The sequence below is a fragment of the Amblyraja radiata genome, chromosome 10 (genome assembly GCF_010909765.2).
Source record: "Amblyraja radiata isolate CabotCenter1 chromosome 10, sAmbRad1.1.pri, whole genome shotgun sequence".
Lineage (NCBI taxonomy): Eukaryota > Metazoa > Chordata > Chondrichthyes > Rajiformes > Rajidae > Amblyraja > Amblyraja radiata.
The window spans coordinates 15,275,143-15,294,113 of NC_045965.1; the positions used below are offsets into that span (position 1 = coordinate 15,275,143).

At 45.1% G+C, this 18,971-nt stretch overlaps 1 protein-coding gene across 3 annotated transcripts in view; it reads right to left on the reverse strand.

Annotated features, from left to right (window-relative positions):
• edem3 (ER degradation enhancing alpha-mannosidase like protein 3) overlaps positions 1-18,971 on the reverse strand; it is a 66,216-nt gene that overhangs the window by 33,509 nt on the left and 13,736 nt on the right. For all 3 annotated transcript variants that reach the window (XM_033028156.1, XM_033028155.1, XM_033028157.1), the window contains exons 2-5: positions 14,275-14,320; positions 1,889-1,989; positions 802-841; positions 597-709 (exon numbers count right to left, since the gene is read on the reverse strand). In XM_033028156.1, coding sequence (XP_032884047.1) covers positions 597-709; positions 802-841; positions 1,889-1,989; positions 14,275-14,320 — 300 coding nt within the window. The remainder of the gene's footprint in view (positions 1-596; positions 710-801; positions 842-1,888; positions 1,990-14,274; positions 14,321-18,971) is intronic.

Consider the following 18,971-nt stretch of genomic DNA (forward strand, 5'->3'; position numbering starts at 1 on the left):
GGAAGGAATTTAGTGTTTAATTGCTGTAAATAAATGCCCATTTAAATCAGCTTTCCAGTGGGTCCCTGTGGAACGCGCTGGTTTAGAACGTTCACATTGCGGTAGATTTGTGCCCCAAATGCCGAGAAAAATACTGCGCGATATAATGGGCCCAAATTGAGCTACTCGCAATATTAAACTTAGTATAAAGGGATCTTTAGAAGCCCTTTTTAATGTAAAAATATACAACCTAACTTCTGCTATTTGCTTTATGAGACCCTGCGGTTGCTGACGGTCGCGGGTTTAGAGATTGATTTTTAAACTACTATAACTATTATTCAAGGCCTTTAAACCTAATAATAGCTTTTGCGACGGGGTCTTCCAGCGATTTTTCGTTAATAATTAACTAGGCTGAACATTTTCGATTGGAACAGCTTAGAGAAAATCGCGTTTTAAACCCGCCCCCTCTAAACGGCGCCAAAATCGCGCACACCCTCAGCAGCACATCTTCAACGACGCTTCAGGTAGGCTTTGCAACATACCTATTTAATATATTATAGATTTTAACATTTTTCAACTATAGCATATAGTTATATATATAATCTCATTTTACTTACCCTAGCACCCTAATATTAGTCTCAAAGACTGAGACAACAACATCATTATCCAAGTGAACATCATTTATAACCTTCTTCACGGCAACTTCAAATTCTTCTAATTGATTCAGCAGCTGGGAACACAAAAGCATACGATTTAGTGACTCTTCCTGCTTCTTTGTTCTTCAATACATATTGAACTAAAATCTAAGCAGCTTTCACTTACTGCAAGAGTATCCAGAGTGTCAATTAAGGTCAAAGAAAATCTGAAAGCAAATAATAAATAGTTAACGTGAGGGTGAAGCAAACAGTTTTAGATGCACGCCAGTGAAAGTTTATATGATGACTTAGTAAAGTTTTAGTCAATTTAGTCTATTAACAGATTCCTAAATATGGGGAAATCACCCATAGGAAAATGGCCAGTCAGTACATGAGGAAAACATTTTTCACACAGAGAGTGGTGAATCTCTGGAATTCTCTGCCACAGAAGGTAGTTGAGGCCAGTTCGTTGGCTATATTTAAGAGGGAGTTAGATGTGGCCCTTGTGGCTAAAGGGATCTGGGGGTATGGAGAGAAGGCAGGTACAGGATACTGAGTTGGATGATCAGCCATGATCATATTGAATGGCGGTGCAGGCTCGAAGGGCCGAATGGCCTACTCCTGCACCTATTTTCTATGTTTCTATGTTACATCTGTTCATACAAGACTAACTGAAAACCTGGATATCATTTTGCATTTTCCACTAAAATGTAATTCTCAATTCTCCAGTGAATTGGATTTTATTTACCAGGGAACAACTCAATCCTTTCAAATCCCATAGGCATCTGATTAGTAAAGCTTGCAGCAATTGAATTATCCTTTAAAAAAAAGTTGGCACCTCATTCACCCCTTTAATGCCTCGTGTCAGGCTTATTTCAAAGTTTATGCAGCCAGACGTGTATTTGTCTGAAACAGAGGCAAGGTTGTCGCTGTCTGTCTGAAACAGAGGCAAGGTTGGTGGTTACATGGACTCAGTTGTAGCATTATCGCCTCAAAAGTTGCAAGATCATGGACACATTTACATTTTAGTGACCACCCTTTAAATGAATAGTTACTATCGGGCAAAGATTCAAAGTTTAACGCCTTCAAGTTGAATAGGAACTAAATCTACCAAATCTGGCCTTTCCCCAAATAATACAAATTATAGCATCCAAACCTCTACTGTACTATTTTGTTTACCTAAATTGTATTATCACCTGCATTTCATACTTTCTTCAGCATGTCAAAGAACAAATGCTGAGACTAACAGAGATTTAGTAAAAAGGGGCACTAACTTGCCAAGTGCATCATCCACGTCACCACGACTAGGTTCCAAGCCACGCACACGGCCACGACATGTCAGCGGCATTAGTTCATCAGCTGGGTAAGCGTGTTTCTGCACAAAGTCAAAACTTGTCAATTCTTCCCTATATATATGTATATATTTTTTTTTTACACATTTTTTAAACAGCATATATTAGTTGGATAAATATACTGAAGAGAGCAATATTCTAAACATTGCAGAATAACACAATTCGAAAGCAGTTCAAAATACATAACAGTCATACTATTGTGGATTAAATTTCATAAAAAACAATTGTATAAATTAATCATAGTTGGTGAGATCACACCAGGAATACTGTGTACCACATTGTTCTCTTTACTTTGGGAATATAGAACATCAAACAGTACAGAACAGGCCTTTTGGCCCACAATGTCTAAGCCAAACATGATGCGAAGACCAACTATTTTCTGCCTGCACGTAATCCGTATCTCTCCATTCCCTCCATATCCATATGCTTATCTAAAAATCTCTTAAATGTCACCATCTGTGTCAACCATCGCCACTGGTAGCGCATTCTAGGCACTCTCCACCTTGTGTAAAAAAAGTTGCCCCGGCAAGTTTAATCTTTGCCCCTCTCACCATAAAGCTATGCCCTGTAGTATTTGATTTTTCCATCTTGAGAAAAAAGGTTCTGACTGTCAACCCTAACTATGCCTCTCGTAATTTTATATATTTCTATCAGGTCTACCTTGAACCTCTGGTGTCCCAGAGGAAACAATCAAAGTCTGTCCAACCTCCCCCTATAGCTAATACCCCCAAATACAGGCATCATTCTGGTAAACCTCCTTTGCACCATTTCCAAAGTGCCCACCAGAATGGCAGGAGAGATGAAGTCAAGAAAATATCTAAAAGAGACACTGAAGGTGAACAGAAAACCATACAAAACATTGCTACAGAAAAGCAAGAACAGAAAAGACAGTTGGAATCAAACTGTTGGGGGAACTCAGCAGGTCAGGCAGCATTCATGGATAGAATTGGAAAACAACATTTCGGATGATGTCTCAAAATTTTGTTTTTTTGTTCGAGTCCAAAATCTGCTGTCTCCTGTGTGTTGAAGATAGTCAGGTTGCAGGAGAAAGAGGTTGAGAGTTTGCATGAGATAACACATTGTTGAAAATGGATCTCAAGATGTAGCAAGAGCACTGGTTCAGAGAACAACAAATATTTCAGTGACGTAATAGCGGGTGGTCCCAGTTCAGGAAGGGAGAGATTTTCATTTAGAATTAATGTGGAATAATGTGGAGCTGGAGACAACTGTTCTTATAAAAGATGCAGCAATAGAGACAACTTTTGCCAAATACCTGATACAAATTGAGAAGGAAAACGGAGTTAACCAATGGAAAATAGATGAACTGAAATCCTTCTCCCGGTCCTCCAACACAATGTTGAAACATTTGTCTCTTCCCCTCCCCTTGCACTCTGCCAAGGATTACTTTCTCCCAACACCCTGGTCCAGACACTTGTCTCTCCTTCACTTTCTAACTGCACCTTCCTGTTCAATCATAGGAGATGCAACACATAACCTTATACTTTCTCTTTATCACGTCATCTAGGGTTCCAAATGCTCTCCAGAGGTAATAGATTGACGTAATTCTTTAAAATTATTTATTCAAATCATTTGCTATGTCGCTCTTCCAGGGAGATGCTAAATGCATTTCGTTGTCTCTGTACTGTACACTGACAATGACAATTAAAATTGAATCTGAATCTGAATCTGAATCTAAATGTAGCGTACAGTATTCACGACAAAGGAAATCAAACATTTATTGGGTGGCCATTTTGAGAACACGTCCATTGATGTGATCCAGATGAGAAGACCCATCTGACTTTTATAAATTCTCAATTCTCCTCTCTCGTTCCTCTCCTAAACTGTTCCATGGAGCACAATGAAAGTGTGAAGAACAAGTCTAATTCTTGAATTGAGCCTTCAAGGCTGTGTTTAACAATTCAAAATTTCTCCTATTTGTTTTTACAAAATCTGTAGTTCCCTGAAGAGGTTTCATCTTCCTTCTTAAATATAGGCATTATGTCCCTCCCTGTCCCCTGTCCCCTGGGGGTTATGCATTGGTGGATAGAGCGGGGATGGGATAAAAGGAACGAATGAATATTAGTATAATATCAAGGGAGGGGGGGGGGGGGTTAGTGTGTGTAGGGGTAGTTAGCATGTATGTGACGCCAAAGGCCGCCCCACCCCCCGTCGCAACCGCGTGTTGGGGGAACAGACCCAATGGGTCTGCGCTTGGTCTAGTAACTATTAAAACTCTGATCTTGGATGTGGATGTATTTGTGTGTGTAGTTGTGTGTTTTTCTGTGATTCACATCTCCTCGAAAACACGACGCGCTAACGGTGAAATATTTACATATTCCGATAGAGATTTACCTCATGATCTCAAAAATCGCCTCATCTGAAAATTTGATTCATTATTTCTTGAGTTTTTAATTATAATTGTTCACAAATCTGAGATATTTTTGAAAGCTAACGGGCTGATGACGTCAACAATGGCTCTGCTGGACACTGTTCTCCACGAGATGCGAGTTTACGTAACCCCCCCCCCCCCCACGAACTCGCACTCGGCCGGACGTATGCAGCGCCCCGCCGCGCCAGCACCCAGCGCCCTCCCCCCCAGGGCTCTGGATTGAAGCCGCTGAACACACAGTAATTTGGTTGGGTTTCCGAGAGCTTCAGTGGTCCTGAGGCCCGCCGTCTTCGCCCCCCACTCGCCGAGTTCAGGTTCGCCCTCTCCCCCCTTCTCCCACTTCCAAACCCCCACGCCGCACCGCACAGGGGCGACCGGGCCGCCCCACCCACAACCCCGCGACCACATCCTCCATACCCACCACCACCCCTTCCCCCCAATCCCTTACCCCCCTCACTCCCATTCCCCCTCCTATCCCCCTCCTCCTCTTTCCCCCTCCTTCTCCCTCTTTCTCCGCCCCACTCTCTCTGGCCCTCGAGATAGGGCGGGGATGGGGTAAAAGGAGCCAATGAATAAGATTAATATCAAAGGGGGTGGTTAGTGTATGTGTGTGTGGGGGGGTGGTTAGTGTGTGTGAGGGGGGGGGGGGTGTTTAGTGTGTGTGTGATGCCGCAGGCCACCCCCCACCGCCAAACCGCGCATGGAGGGGACGGGACCCAACGGGTCCCCGTTGGTCTAGTACATACTTATAAAACTCTCATCTTGTCCTCGTCTGGTTTGCGTTGTTTTTAAATTTGCGCAGAAACGGTACCCGATAGCGCTATGATTTTTCGCTACCTTACTCGTCATTCTCCTTTGCTGCAAGTGTATCAAGTTTTGTTCCGATCGGTGAAATATTACAAAAATTATTGGTCTTCTCTCCTGTCATTCGCCCAGACGGCGACGCCCCTTCCGGCACTCGGTCAATCACCGGCGACGAGAATTAAGCTGAAGGAGCGGAGTGAGTAGGGCAGGGGGGGGGGCGTGGGTGGGGTGCGGGGCGGGGCCTGTGTTCGCGGGGGGGGCGGGCAGGGCGGGGAGAGCTGTGTTTGCGGGCGGGCCGGGGGTCTGTTCACCAGCGAGCGGGGCCCGTGTTCCGCCGGCGGGGGCCATGGACCGCGGTCGGGCGGGGGAGCAGCGGCAGGGGTAGGCCATATTTTAAGAGTTATTCACATTTTTAGCTTGAATAAATCCCTTTTCCACTTGTCGTGCCCGTCTGCTGTGCCTGCGCAGTGATACCTGCGTGTTCTACGTCACAATGGGAGCCCAATGGGCAGGAATGGCTGCGCCACCGGAGAGCCGCTAAGAGTGGTAGAGTGAGTGCGTGGGGGGGAAGGGCAAGGGGCAGAGTGGGGGGGGGGGGGGGGGAGGAGGGGATCAGGGGCATCACAATGGGAACCCATTAGCCGCGCCTGCATAGTTGGGGGCTATGCGTGAGTGGTGGAATATTGCATTGGGGGACCAGACCTCCCGTGTGAGAATGGGACCCAACGGGTCCCACTTAGTCTAGTATTTTAATAAAAACATTAAAATTATGCGTGATCTGTTCATCTTTTACCTTGCATGGATGTACTGTCACCACAGTATAGATTACCTTTGCTTGATTTGATCATTTTAATGTTTTTTTTAACAGGCAAATGCATAATAAATTTTGTGTCAGAGATATAATTTATTTCCACCTCTGTAGGAAGTATGTCTATTTCAGTTCTCACTTTGGGAGACAACTTACTGGCATTTAAAAGTTATTGTTATGCTGTTTATTCACTCAAGTTATATCAAATTAGCACATATCCTTATTATTCTGACTAATTGTAATCTATATTTGCTTTTCTACCTCTTTTAATTACTTGTCTGCAAACAGATTAGCTTTTGTATTTACACTGTAGCCTTCTGAATCAGTATTATAGATGGGAACCAATGTAAGTACAAGTATTTGTTCTGGGTCAAGGTTTAAATCCTTTGGATTAGTGCAATATTTACCCATCCAGATGAAATAAAGCACACGTAAAAATAAACATCAGTCTATCCCACCCTGCATCCACAGGCATTTTCAGTTGGCAGTACAGAACATGTACGTGCTGGGTAACATACTTCCAACAAAGAGAGCTATTAGAAAGTAAACAGATTTAGTAACGATACCCATGCTGAATATCAAACATTAATCCATTACTTGTGTAGGAAGGAACTGCAGATGCTGGTTTAAACTGAAGATAGACACAAAAGCTGGAATAACTCAGCAGGACCTTTCTTCAAACTGAAGAGTCTCGACCTGAACCGTCACCCATTCCTTCTCTCCAGAGATGCTGCCTGTCTCGCTGAGTCACTCTAGCTTTTTGTGTCTCTCAATCCATTACTTATTCTACTTGACAATAAATTACGACAAATGTTCGGTTTGGCAGTTTATGAAGCTGCCAAGCCTGTGACACCAGTGTTTTGGTTTTATAGCGATTGCATTTTTTAAAAGGATTTAACTTAAAATAAAGTAAAAATCTTAAATATGATTGGTCAAGTTTTAAATTGTTGTTGTGAATAAATATTGTGTACAGTAGCCAATCATTTAATTTGAAAGCTAGTGGAAACTCATGACTATTTTCTCATTAAAATAATAGATAATAATTACATAATAATTACCCTTCATAAAGTTACAAGATATGCATATAGCAATGAGGAATACCTAAAATCTATGATAAAATGTTAATGGTAAAATTGTACCATTTAGAAGACACTAAGGACAAAAAAATCTATTAAAGCTAATCAACTTTCGAAGGGAAATAATGATTTGGTTTAAATAATATCCTTCAATCCAGAACTATGATGCCTTTTAATAATAGTCTAACATTCTTAGTGCCGAACCATGACCTGTTCATCCAGTTCTTCATATCCTGCTTCACCAGGAACAGGAAACTATTAATAGTAAAGCGCAAAAACACGGATGTTAAAGATTGGATTAGATGAGAATAAATAAGATTGTATTTGCTCAGCAGAGCAGTAAAATTAATGAGTGTGGTTCCAATTTTGATTATCAAGGAGAGTAGACGATTCATGAAAATAATCATCGCTGAAACACATATAAATAAAGTGACTCATCTGAGAGCTGGAGAATAAAGTAGCATATGTTAGTCTGGGACAAATTGCTAACTAGAATACTCCTAACACCCTCAATGACTCGGTAAATCAACTCTATGATAGAACTGAAAGATTTACCACCACCCCACTGTGGGACCTTAGCTTTCTGCCCCTCATTTCCGTCCTTCACACCGATTGAAATATACCCAGGAGGACATCCAACCCATTGTGCATGTGTTGTTGGCTCATGGAAAGAGCTATCCAATTAGTATCAGGCCCTTGCATTTTCTCTGACAGGTTTTCAAATTTCCTCCATCAATTATTTATCCAACACTTGTTTGAAGCCAGCTTCTGCAAGATTCCACCACTAGAAACATTTTCTCTTCCCCTCCTGAATTAGAAGACTATTCTTCCAGAGGAGACTCTGAGCTCCCCATTACTTCTGGTCAGTCATACTGCATGGAAACAGGCCCTTCGGCCCAACTCACCCATGCTGATCTAATCACATTTACCCATTGGATTGCAAGCTGCCCATGTGGAGTACGAGGTGTTATTCCTCATATTCTGAGAAGGGACAGCAGCTCATATTAGGTTTGGGTGGCTTACAACTCAACGGCATAAACTTTGAATTCTTCAATTTAAGCTAACCCACGCCCTCTTATCCCTCACCACCTTTCTTCCCTATGCCCCCTTCCTGATGCCCACCAATTTCTTTCACTATGCCACCCATACATTTCCCCCATCCCCTTCCACCTACATTCCTCCCTCTGGCTTCACATTTCACTCCTCTTGTCTCCTAATCTTACACCCCTTTGTATCCTTTTCATCTCTAGCCTTGGATCTTCCCTCACCTGTATCCACCTATTATTTGCGAGGCTCTAACCCATCCCAACCTCTTTTTCCAGCTTTCTCCCCCCACTACAATCAGTCTGAAGAAGGGTCTTGACCTGAAAGGACGCCTATCCATGTACTTGAGATGCTGCCTGACCCACTTAGTTACCCCAATGTTTTTTTATGATGTGACAATTGTGTGAAAAACATAAAACCGTAAATAGCACATAGAAGAAACAAAGCTATGCGTAATTGCTTGTAAGGGAATTAATGTGAAACCCTCGAATAACTAGGATCGGAAAGGAACAAGGGAATTAAGGTTGATTGGTCAAACAATCAAGTACAGAAAAAGCTCCACTGCAAGAGACAAATTAACTGCAATGCATTTCTGGCATACCCAAATAGAACTTGTTGCAGCATCTACAAAAATAAAAGACAGTACACTTGGGGGTCCAGAGGTCTCAGTTTAAGAACTTGCTTTTGCTTTGTATTTATTTGTTTATAGTTATAATAACCAACTCAGAAACCAACTATCTATGAACAGACTGGAAAAATTTCTTGAAGACTCCAGACTGGAGTCTTCAAGATAGGGGCAGACCGAAGAGAGGAACGGTACAGTGGGTGGGCTGAGGACAACTCTCATGCCCTCAGAGGTGCTGTGGGTGTCCAGAGGTCAGCTATGGGAGGTCCCCTGGTCAGAACGGTGGCCGTGGGAGGCGAGACACAGCACAGTCGCAGGTCGACATGTCTGGGTCAATGTGCTGCTGGAGTGAGGCGCTGGAGAGCCTGCAGGAGATGGGGGATCGATTGCATTGGACGCCAATGGAGACCCCACTGAGGCCGAGCGCACAGATTGCACGTGGTCTGCAGTGGCACAGAGCAGTGGTGGAAGACACGGACAACATTAACCAGGCAGAACCCTGCAACTCCAATCTTGTGCCACCACCAGAACAGGCCTTTGTGGTCGAGTTAAGACTCTACATTTTTAAGAACTTTAAAACTTGAAGGATACAAGATGGTACCAGAAATGTGGCGACTCTTGTGAACTGCCACAGTGTAATCTATTGGGATAGTAAGATTTTAATGAATCGCATGCAAAAAGAATTTTGCTGTACCTAGGTACGTGACAATAGAGACTATGGTACATGTGACAATAGAGTATTATTAAACATCAAATTCCTAGAATCCAAAGAGGTTTGGACAAGGATCCCTATTAAAACAGTCATCTCTTCAGCTACTTATTTTAGCCTACCAGTCCAGTCATTAGACTATTTGTTGTGCTACATCTACCATTATTGATGCTTGTCTGTCAGATCATAGCGCAATTATATATGATGCATCTCTCCCTCAAAATCCCATCTCCCTGTTCGCTACTCCCGCTACATAAACTCATCGATTGCCAGTAAATTCTCTGAGGCTCATAGCTGCTCCCGACATCTGCATCATTGAGGCTTCTCCCCTCCATCTCAGCACTGACGACCTCATTTCTTTATTCAATACCATTTGCTCTTCCATCCTGGATTCTGTTGCTCCTCTTAAAATGAAAAAGCCTAAGCCTAAAGGCTGGCACTGGCTCAATGACACCACCAGAGCCCTAAGAAGAGAGTGCTGAAAATCAGAACGGAAATATAAATCTGATAAGCTTCAAATTTCCTTCGAACTTCTGAGAAACAATCTTCTCAAATACCAGGAAGCAGTAAAGTCCTCGAGAACACAATACTTTTCCGACCTTATTTCCAAAAGGGTTATTTCCAAAAAATTATTCCAAGGTCCTATTTAGTACCATTACCTCTGTCATATGTCCTGCCCCCAGTACCAGCTTAGCTGGGTCCCCTGCCAAGTGCGAAGAATTGACTACATTTTTCACCAGCAAAGTTGAGAACATTAGAACGAATATTTCCTCTCCCATCCGTGACCTAGCTGTCTTATTGGTCTGTTCTTCTAAATTAGACTGTTTCCGACCTGTTACTCTACCCTCCCTTGTAAAGCTGGTCTCCACTATGAAATCTGCAACCTGCCCCCTTGACGTTGTCCCCACTGCCCTTCTGAAGGATGTCATTGCAATAGCTGGTCCCAGCATCCTCTCTATCAACAGTTCTCTGGCCACTGGCACTGTTCCAACCTGTTTCAAGCACACGGTGGTCCAACCCCTCCTGAAACAACCTAAACTAGACCCCACCTTGCCTAGAAACTACAGACCTATTACCAAACTGCCTTTCCTTTCAAAAGTCCTTGAAAAGGTAATTCTAAATCAACTAATGCCTTACCTACACCAAAATACCATCCTGGGAAGTTTCCAATCAGGTTTCAGGGCCCACCACAGCACAGAGTCTGCCTTGTTGAAGGTACACAATTACCTGCTTCTCACCATTGACTCCGGCGACTGTGCAATCCTCAGCGCAGCGTTTGATACAGTGGACCACACCATCCTAATTGACCGTCTCCGGTACGGGGTTGGTGTTGATGGCACTGCCCTGAGCTGGTTCGTTTCCTACCCCAAAGATGGGAGTTTCTCTCCCAACATAGGCAACTCTTTCTCTTCCCCAGCTAGCCTTTTCTGCAGGGTTCCACAAGGCTCCATCCTAGGCCACCATTCTCTTCTCTCTGTATATGCTCCCCCTCGACCAAGTCATTCAAAGGCACGGCATTTCTTTCCACTGCTTTGCTTACACAGCTCTATCTCTCCCTGAAACCCAACAACCGATCACATCTACTCAGCCTCATGCATTGCCTCGAGGATATAAAGTGTTGGATGGAGCAGTACATCCTCCAACTAAACGAGAGCAAGTCTGAGGTCATCCTACTCGGCCCCTCGGACTCCATCAAAACAATAACAGGCAGCCTTGGAAGCCTAACCTCCTTACTCAAACTGCATGTCAAAAAACCTTGGCGTTGATATTTGACTCCGCATTAAAGTTTGACAAACAAGTCAATGCTGTGGTAAAAGTTAGCTTCTTCCAGCTTCGCATGATAGCTAAAATCAAACCATTCCTCAAATTCGACGACCTTGAAAAAATCATCTACGCATTCATCTCCTCCCGCCTTGATTACTGCAACTCCCTATACACTGGCATCAGCCAATCATCCGTATCCCGCCTGCAATTGGTCCAAAACGCCGCAGCGAGACTTTTGACAGGTACCCGTAAAAGGGACCACATCACCCCGATTCTGGCCTCTCTCCACTGGCTCCCAGTACGGTACAGAATGAACTTCAAGCTCCTCCTATATGTATACAAAGCCCTTAACGGGCTCCCCCCCCTCCCCCCCATATCAAAAAGCTTCTAACCCACCATTCTACCTCCAGGTCCCTCAGGTTGGCTGACTTGGGGCAACTGACTATCCCGCGGTCCAGGTTTAAGCTCAGGGGCGACCACGCTTTTGCGGTTGCAGCACTTAGACTGTGGAACAGCAACCCTCTCCTCATCAGAACTGCCCCCTCCACCGACTCCTTTAAGTCTAGACTTAAAACCTATTTCTACTCCCACGTTTCTTGAGGTCCTCTGAGGGAGGGTTGTATGTATGTATTTATGTATGTATTGTTAGATCTGTGTACCATTGTATGTAGCACGTTAGTACCTGCACTGATGTTAAGCACTTTGGTCAATGAGAGTTGTTTTTAAATGTGCTATACAAATAAAATTTACCGACTGACTGATTTCCTCCACAATGGAAATGCTGTACTTCCTGAGCATCATTTGAATGAGATGTTAAACTATGATCCCATTTGACTTCTCAGCTGGATGCAATAGATTCGTTGATAGTTTTTCCAAGAAAAATACTGAGCCCCAGTGTCCTGGCCCATGTATCTCCCTCAATTAAGGTCATTAAAATACATCACCCTGTTATTATCCTTTTACTGTTTTAAGGAACTACCATGGATGTTGTCTGCCATGTTTCCTACGCTAAGAAAGTGCACCACTTCAAATAAAGGGATTGGACATAGTCAGCATGGCTTTATGAAAGGGAAATCATGCTTAAAAAATCTACAGTAAGGTTTTTTTGAGGCTATTAGTGGCAAGATAAATAAGGGATAACTAGTTGATGTGGTGTTTTTGGACATTCAAACGGCATTTGATAAGGTCCCATGAAAGAGGTTCGCCTGCAAAATTAAACCATACGAGTTTGCAGTAACATTCTAGCTTGGAATGAAAACCTCTTGACAAACAGGAAACAGGGATTAGGAATAAATGGGTCATTTTCTGGAAGGCAAAATGTGATCAGCGAGTTGTCACAGGAATCAGTGCTTGAGACATAGTTATTCACGATGTACAACAATGTTTGAGATTAGGGAAAACTAAATGTTTGCAGACAACACAAAACTCTCCAAATTTGCAGACCACACAAAGTTCAGATAGGGGCAGGAGCAGGGAATGTGAACCAAGAGAATCCAGTGTTATTTAGACAGCTTGGAGGAATGAACAAATGTATGGCAGATGAAATTTAACATACATGAATTTGACATTACATACTTCAGTTCTTAAAATAAAAAAAGCATTACCCAAGAGCATGTCATAGGAGCAGAAGTAGGCCTTTCGGCTCATTAAGTCTACCCTGCCATTTAAATCATGGCTGATCTATCTTTCCCTCTCAACCCCAATCTCCTGCCTTTCCCCCCAATAACCCTTGACACCCTTACTAATCAAGTATCTGTCAATCTCCGCCTTAAAAATGCCCAATGACTTGGCCTCCACAGCAGTCTGTGACAACGAATTCCACAGATTCACCACCCTCGGACTAAAGAAATTCCTCATCTCCTTTCTAAAGGTACATCCTTTTATTTTGAAGCCATGACCTCTGGTTCTGGATTCTCCCACTAGTGTAAACATCCTCTCCACATCCACTCTATCCAGGCCTTTCACTGTTCGGTAAGTTTCAATGTGATCCTCCCTCATCCTTCTAAATTCCAGCAAGTACAGACCCCGGGTCATCAAATGTTAACCCAATCATCTCTGAGATCATTCTCGTAAACCTCCTCTGGACCCTCTCCAACACCAGCACATCCTTCTTCAGATATGGGGGTCAAAACTACTCACAATACTCCAAATGCAGTCAGACCAGTGCCTTATAATGCCTCAGCATTACATCCCTGTTTTTATATTCTAGTCCTCTCAAAATAAATGTCAACATTGCATTTGCCTTCATTACTGCCGAATCAATTTGCAAATTAATCTTTAGGAAATCCTGCACCAGTTCCTTGCACCTTCGATTTCTGAATCCTCTCCCCATTTATAAAATATTCTATGCCTTTATTCCTACTACCAAATTGTATAACTCCACACTTTGCTAAGCTGGATTCCATTTGCCACTTTGCCCACTCTTCCAAGCTGTCTTAATCCTTCTGCAGAGTCCCTGCTGTTTTCACTACCTGCTTATCCACCTATCTTCATATCATCCGCAAAAATGGCCACAAAGCCTTCAATTTGTTCAACCTTGGATCTGTTACTAATTCTATAACCACATCTGTTAACCTTCTAAAGTTGATGAACCTGTTCAAGATGTTGCCATGGCATGCTGACCCTATGGGTCCGATCCAGTGCACAATAGTTCCTACTCCATCACAAAATAACTGCATCGTTACTGGAAGGCCCAACAAATTATCCATCTGTTTACAAATAAAAAAACGTTTTCGACTCCAAATCACTTGCCACTGCAATAAGACTGCTAAGACAATGCTGTCCCTGTACCTGCAGAATGTGTGCATGTTCTTTGCTATCAATTTTAAAATTGTTACGAGTGAAGGCAAGGAGGACTTATGTTCTCAAAATGGCCAGATAGCTGTTGAAGATTTTACGTATCTTAGAAATGCTCAGACTCTCCAACCCCAGTAGTCTGCAACCTTTGACTTGAAGTCATGCTTTGGATTGATGTCAATATTACAGTATAACTTCAACATTGAGTGCAACATGTTCATGTACCATATAAAATAACTTAAAATACAATCCCAACAAATGAATATCAATAAATAAGCATTGGTGTAGCTTACCATGTAATTTTGATATGCATGATCAAACATCTCCAATACTTGATCCCTGCAAGTGAAAGAAGAATGGATCAAACTTATGCATGTCTAGAAGAGCTACATTTAACTCCATGGGTCTACAACAACATCACATCATGTCATGCCAATTTTAATTATAAAAGTTCTTAAACCAATCCAATGAACAGCAATTATTTATTTCTACCAGACAATAGCGGTCTGTGTCCCAGCACTAGTGGTGACATACTGGACGATCATGGAAATAAACTGCAAATGTTTCTGATGTCTCGATGGTGAAATATTACACATATCACAATCTGTAAAGAAACTATCGGTCATTTTGGAAAATTGATCAATTCAGCAACAGTCAAGATGCTATGAAGCATTTATTTTAAAAACAGTCTCGGACCATTCTTTAAAAAAAAACTTTTAAAAAAACTTTCCTTTGTTTATCATTAATCTTGATACGAACAATCCAGACAACACCCTTGGGACAATTTGTCCACCACAACATTAAAACAAATATTGCCTACATTAATTCTTAGGAGTTTCAATTACTTATCCCAATTTATATGCCATTTTAGCAGAGTCGAGACTGAGTTGATTTTTAACAAGCTTTATTGTGAAGGTTAAACAAAAACAACAAGAGTCCAAAGACGGCTAAGTAATGATGTCGCTACCACAAAGGTGGTGTTCCGAATGAATGGGCTCAACCAAATACGCTCGAAAATCCCTCCCCGCGCCCACGTGACTGGGGTAGCCGATCTGAGGGTAGCCAAGGCACCAGCAGGTGCTGCGACAGGACCCCCCCCCCCAGAACCCGAGGTACGGAACCGAGCAGGGACCCGGATGCAACGACCAGAATGCGTGGTCAGCGTAGGCAGGGCGGGCATAACACTGGGGGCCGGCGAAACAGGGGCATGAGACTGCAAAGGGGCGGGCGTGACAATGGGGACTGGCCGAACAGGACCAGGAACAGGTAACGGGGTGGAAAGAACAGGAACCACAGGGTCGGAGGGGAACAGGCACACTTGGAGCAGGCAGAACGGCCGGCGGACGACCTCTACGTCGGGGCAAAGCGACCACAACTGGGCTGTCCACGTCCACATGGGTGGGCTTGAGACGGCCGACGGAAACGAACTCATCCCGGCCGCCCACGTCCACGGTGAATGTGGCGACGCCGGATCACATCACCCGGAATGGCCCCTCGTAGACCCGCTGTAAGGGCGTCCCTGCGAATAAAAACATAGGCACATTTTTGCAAAACCGGGCGGGCGGTGGGGAGAAAATCCCCCGGCACCCGCAGGGTCAAGCCGTACACCAGCTCGGCAGAGGAAGCGGCCAAATCCTCTTTAGGGATTGTGCGGATACCGAGGAGAACCCACGGCAACTGGTCCGCCCAGTCCGGACCTGTGAGCCGAGCCTTCCGCGCCGATTTGAGGTGTCGTTGAAAACGTTCGATCAGCCCATTGGGTAGACGGTGGTATGGTGTAACCGTGTCCCGTAAAGCTGGGCCAGGGAAGACCACAAGGCAGAGGTGAACTGGGCCCCCCGGTCGGTGGAAATGTCGGACGGAACTCCGAACCGGGCAATCCAGTGGGCCGGGATCGCTTCCGGTCACCGCGGAAAACGGTGAGTAAATGCGGGATGTCAAACTCCTGCACTGGAAGATGCACGTGTCGCAGGACTTTGGAGGTCTGGCAAGGAATACAGGCACGAGCCCAGGCTCCCACCTGTTTGCGGAGCCCGCACCAAACGAACTTGGCTGCCACCAGTGGGGAGGTCGCCCGTATGGACGGATGGGCCAGCCCGTGGATGGCATAGATAACTCGGCGACGCCAACTAATAGGGATTATGGGGCGGGGCTGGACCGTGGAGGCGTTGCAAAGGACCACGGTGCCCGCGGCCCCGCACGTCACATCAGCCAGCCGGAGGCCAGAAACCGCGGTGCGGTAGTCCTCCATCCCTTTATCCGCACGCTGCGCCGCAGCCAGCTCGTCGCAGTCGACGCTGCAGTCGATGGCCGAAACGGAGGGCGGGGCGGGACAAGGCTTGTAGGCAACGGTGTTAAGTTTGCCTGCGATGTGCCGGACGTCTGTGGTAAATTCCGATATATAGTCGAGGTGCCGCTGCTGACGGGCAGACCACGGATCGGAGATCTTACCCAGGGCAGTGTGTGGTCCGTAATGGTGGTGAACGCCCGGCCCTCGAGGAAATACCGAAAATGTCTGATGGCCAGGTATATTGCCAGAAGCTCACGGTCGAAGGCGCTGTAATTGCATTCAGGGGCGCGTAGCTGGCAGCTAAAAAAAGGCCAGCGGCCATCCACGAGCTGCTCCAGAACGCCGCCCACTGCAGTGTCCGAGGCGTCCACGGTGAGAGCTGTGGGGGCGGAGGCCTGCGGGTGTACCAAAATGGTAGCATTGGCCAGGGCTTCCTTGGCACCTTCGAACGCCACGTCCGCCTTAAAGGACCACTCGAGCTCCCGCGGCTTGCCCACCAGGCACTTGAACAGGGGACGCATGATGTTGGCAGCTGCCGGCAGGAAACGGTGATAGAAATTCACCATCCCGACGAACCCTTGCAACCCCTTCACTGTGCGCTGCCGGGGAAACTACCGAATGGCCTCGACTTTTGTGGGTAGCACCCTGGGGAGTAACGCTGTGCCTCAGGAAGGAGATGCAGCGGAGAACGAACTGACACTTCGCGGGGTTAATGACGAGGCCGTGCTCGAGGAGGTGCTGGAGAAATGTCCGAAGGTGGTCGATGTGCTGGTCCTGCGAGGGGCTGGCGACCAGGATATCATCCAGGTGTATAAACACAAACGGCAGACTCCGCCCGACCTGGTCCATAAGCTACTGGAATGCCCGTGCAGCGTTTTTTAACCCGAAAGGCATACGGAGCCACTCAAACAGGCCGAACGGGGTGATCGTCGTGGTTTTCGGAACGTTGTATCACCGGACGAGGTCGACCTTTGAAAAGAATGCAGCGTCCTCGAGGTTTGCAGAAAAGTCTTGAATGTGGAGCCGTCTGCCGTGGTCATTGCGTTCAGACGCCGATAATCCCCAGATGGTCTCCACCTCCCAGATGCTTTAGGGACCATATGTAGCGGGGATGCCCATGGGCTGTCCGAGCACCGGACGATCCCCATGTCCTCCATTTGTTGAAACTCGTCCCGGGCGATGCGCAGCTTGTCAAGTTGATGGTGGGTGTGTGGGACCGGGTGCCAAGAGGAGGAAACCTTTAACTTTATGATTGTTAAGTTTAAGACACATTCTGTAGTAGGCTTCAGTTTAAAATGGACCATACATTTGTGTTCAGACTGCAAACGTAGCACACAGAAGTTTCATCTGTGCACTGAGGCATAAAAAACAAATCTGGAGTGTCCATCGATCTGGTTCAATGGTAATATAGGTTGAACAACTTCTCAATCACATTGTAAAACAGCTTTGAAAACTAGCTTTACTCCAGAAGGCGAGTTACACAGCGAGGCAGCGAGAACGATTGAGAAAACTATTGGGCAATGACACCAGCCACCTCTCACAAAGACAGACACCAGAGAGGTCATTCACCAGCACCTTCAGTGCACCGCAATCTTTGGGAGTCTACGGAAAAAACATTCTGGTAGATCAAATCTCAAACTTGGTGTAAACTCATGAATTACCAGTTAACAGCTTTCCTGTATGCCTGAAACAAACTACAGCAGGCATCTCAAAGATAGACACAAATTGTTAGAGTAACTCCGGGCAGCATTTCTGGATAGAAGGAAAGGGTACTCAAAAGTACTGAAGAGGTACTATCAGTTCAGAATCTGTAAAATTTTACAATTCAACTGACAGGACAAATATGTCAATGTCAGTACCCTCCCCCGGGATGGGAGATTGCAACCTTCATGTGGTCCACCCTGTTTCGACATGCAATCAACCTGATGTGCACAAACAAGATCAAATAGAACAAGATGACCTGCAACTTTAGGCTGTGCACGCCATACGCAAGAAGAAGTAACCTCCCCAAGCTGACACCTCCATCACATTCAGTCAACTGCAATGGACTGATCGCATTGTTCTCATGTCTGACACCAGATTCCGGAAAATATAAATTTTTAGAGAAGAGATAAAATATTATCAAGGAAAGGAAATGGATTGACTGCAAGTTGGTGGTGCATTTGTGCTACCAGTATTTCACCTGGGTGCATTGCAAGCCTCAAGAATGATCAAGAGAATAAATGCTTCGTGAAAAATAGCAAATCAGTGAATCAACTTTTATTTTTGCCTCATGTGACATTGTAATTATCAATAAGTTGCATTACAAATGATTCTCGAAATGTGCAATCACACCAGAAGCAGGGCGCGAAATTAGCGGTTGCCCGGGTGCCACTGACCACTCAAAGCGCCGCTGGGCAACCTAAACACAGAGTCATTTTGCCCGGCTTGGCAACCAGATACTGGTTTGTATCGAAGACAGACACAAAAAACTGGAGTAACTCCGCGGGTCAGGCAGCATCTCTGGAGAAAAGGAACGCGACGTTTTGTGTCAGCGGTGACGGCTGTATTGTGTGGTAAAGATACTTGGTGCAGGGTGAGGAAGGGGATGACGGGCCCCGAACAGCGACTCCATCTCCACCTCCTCCCGCCCCCCCTGATAGCGGCCGCTGCTTGCAAACCCGCGCTTTCAATACAAACCCTCCCGCACGCCGAGGCAGG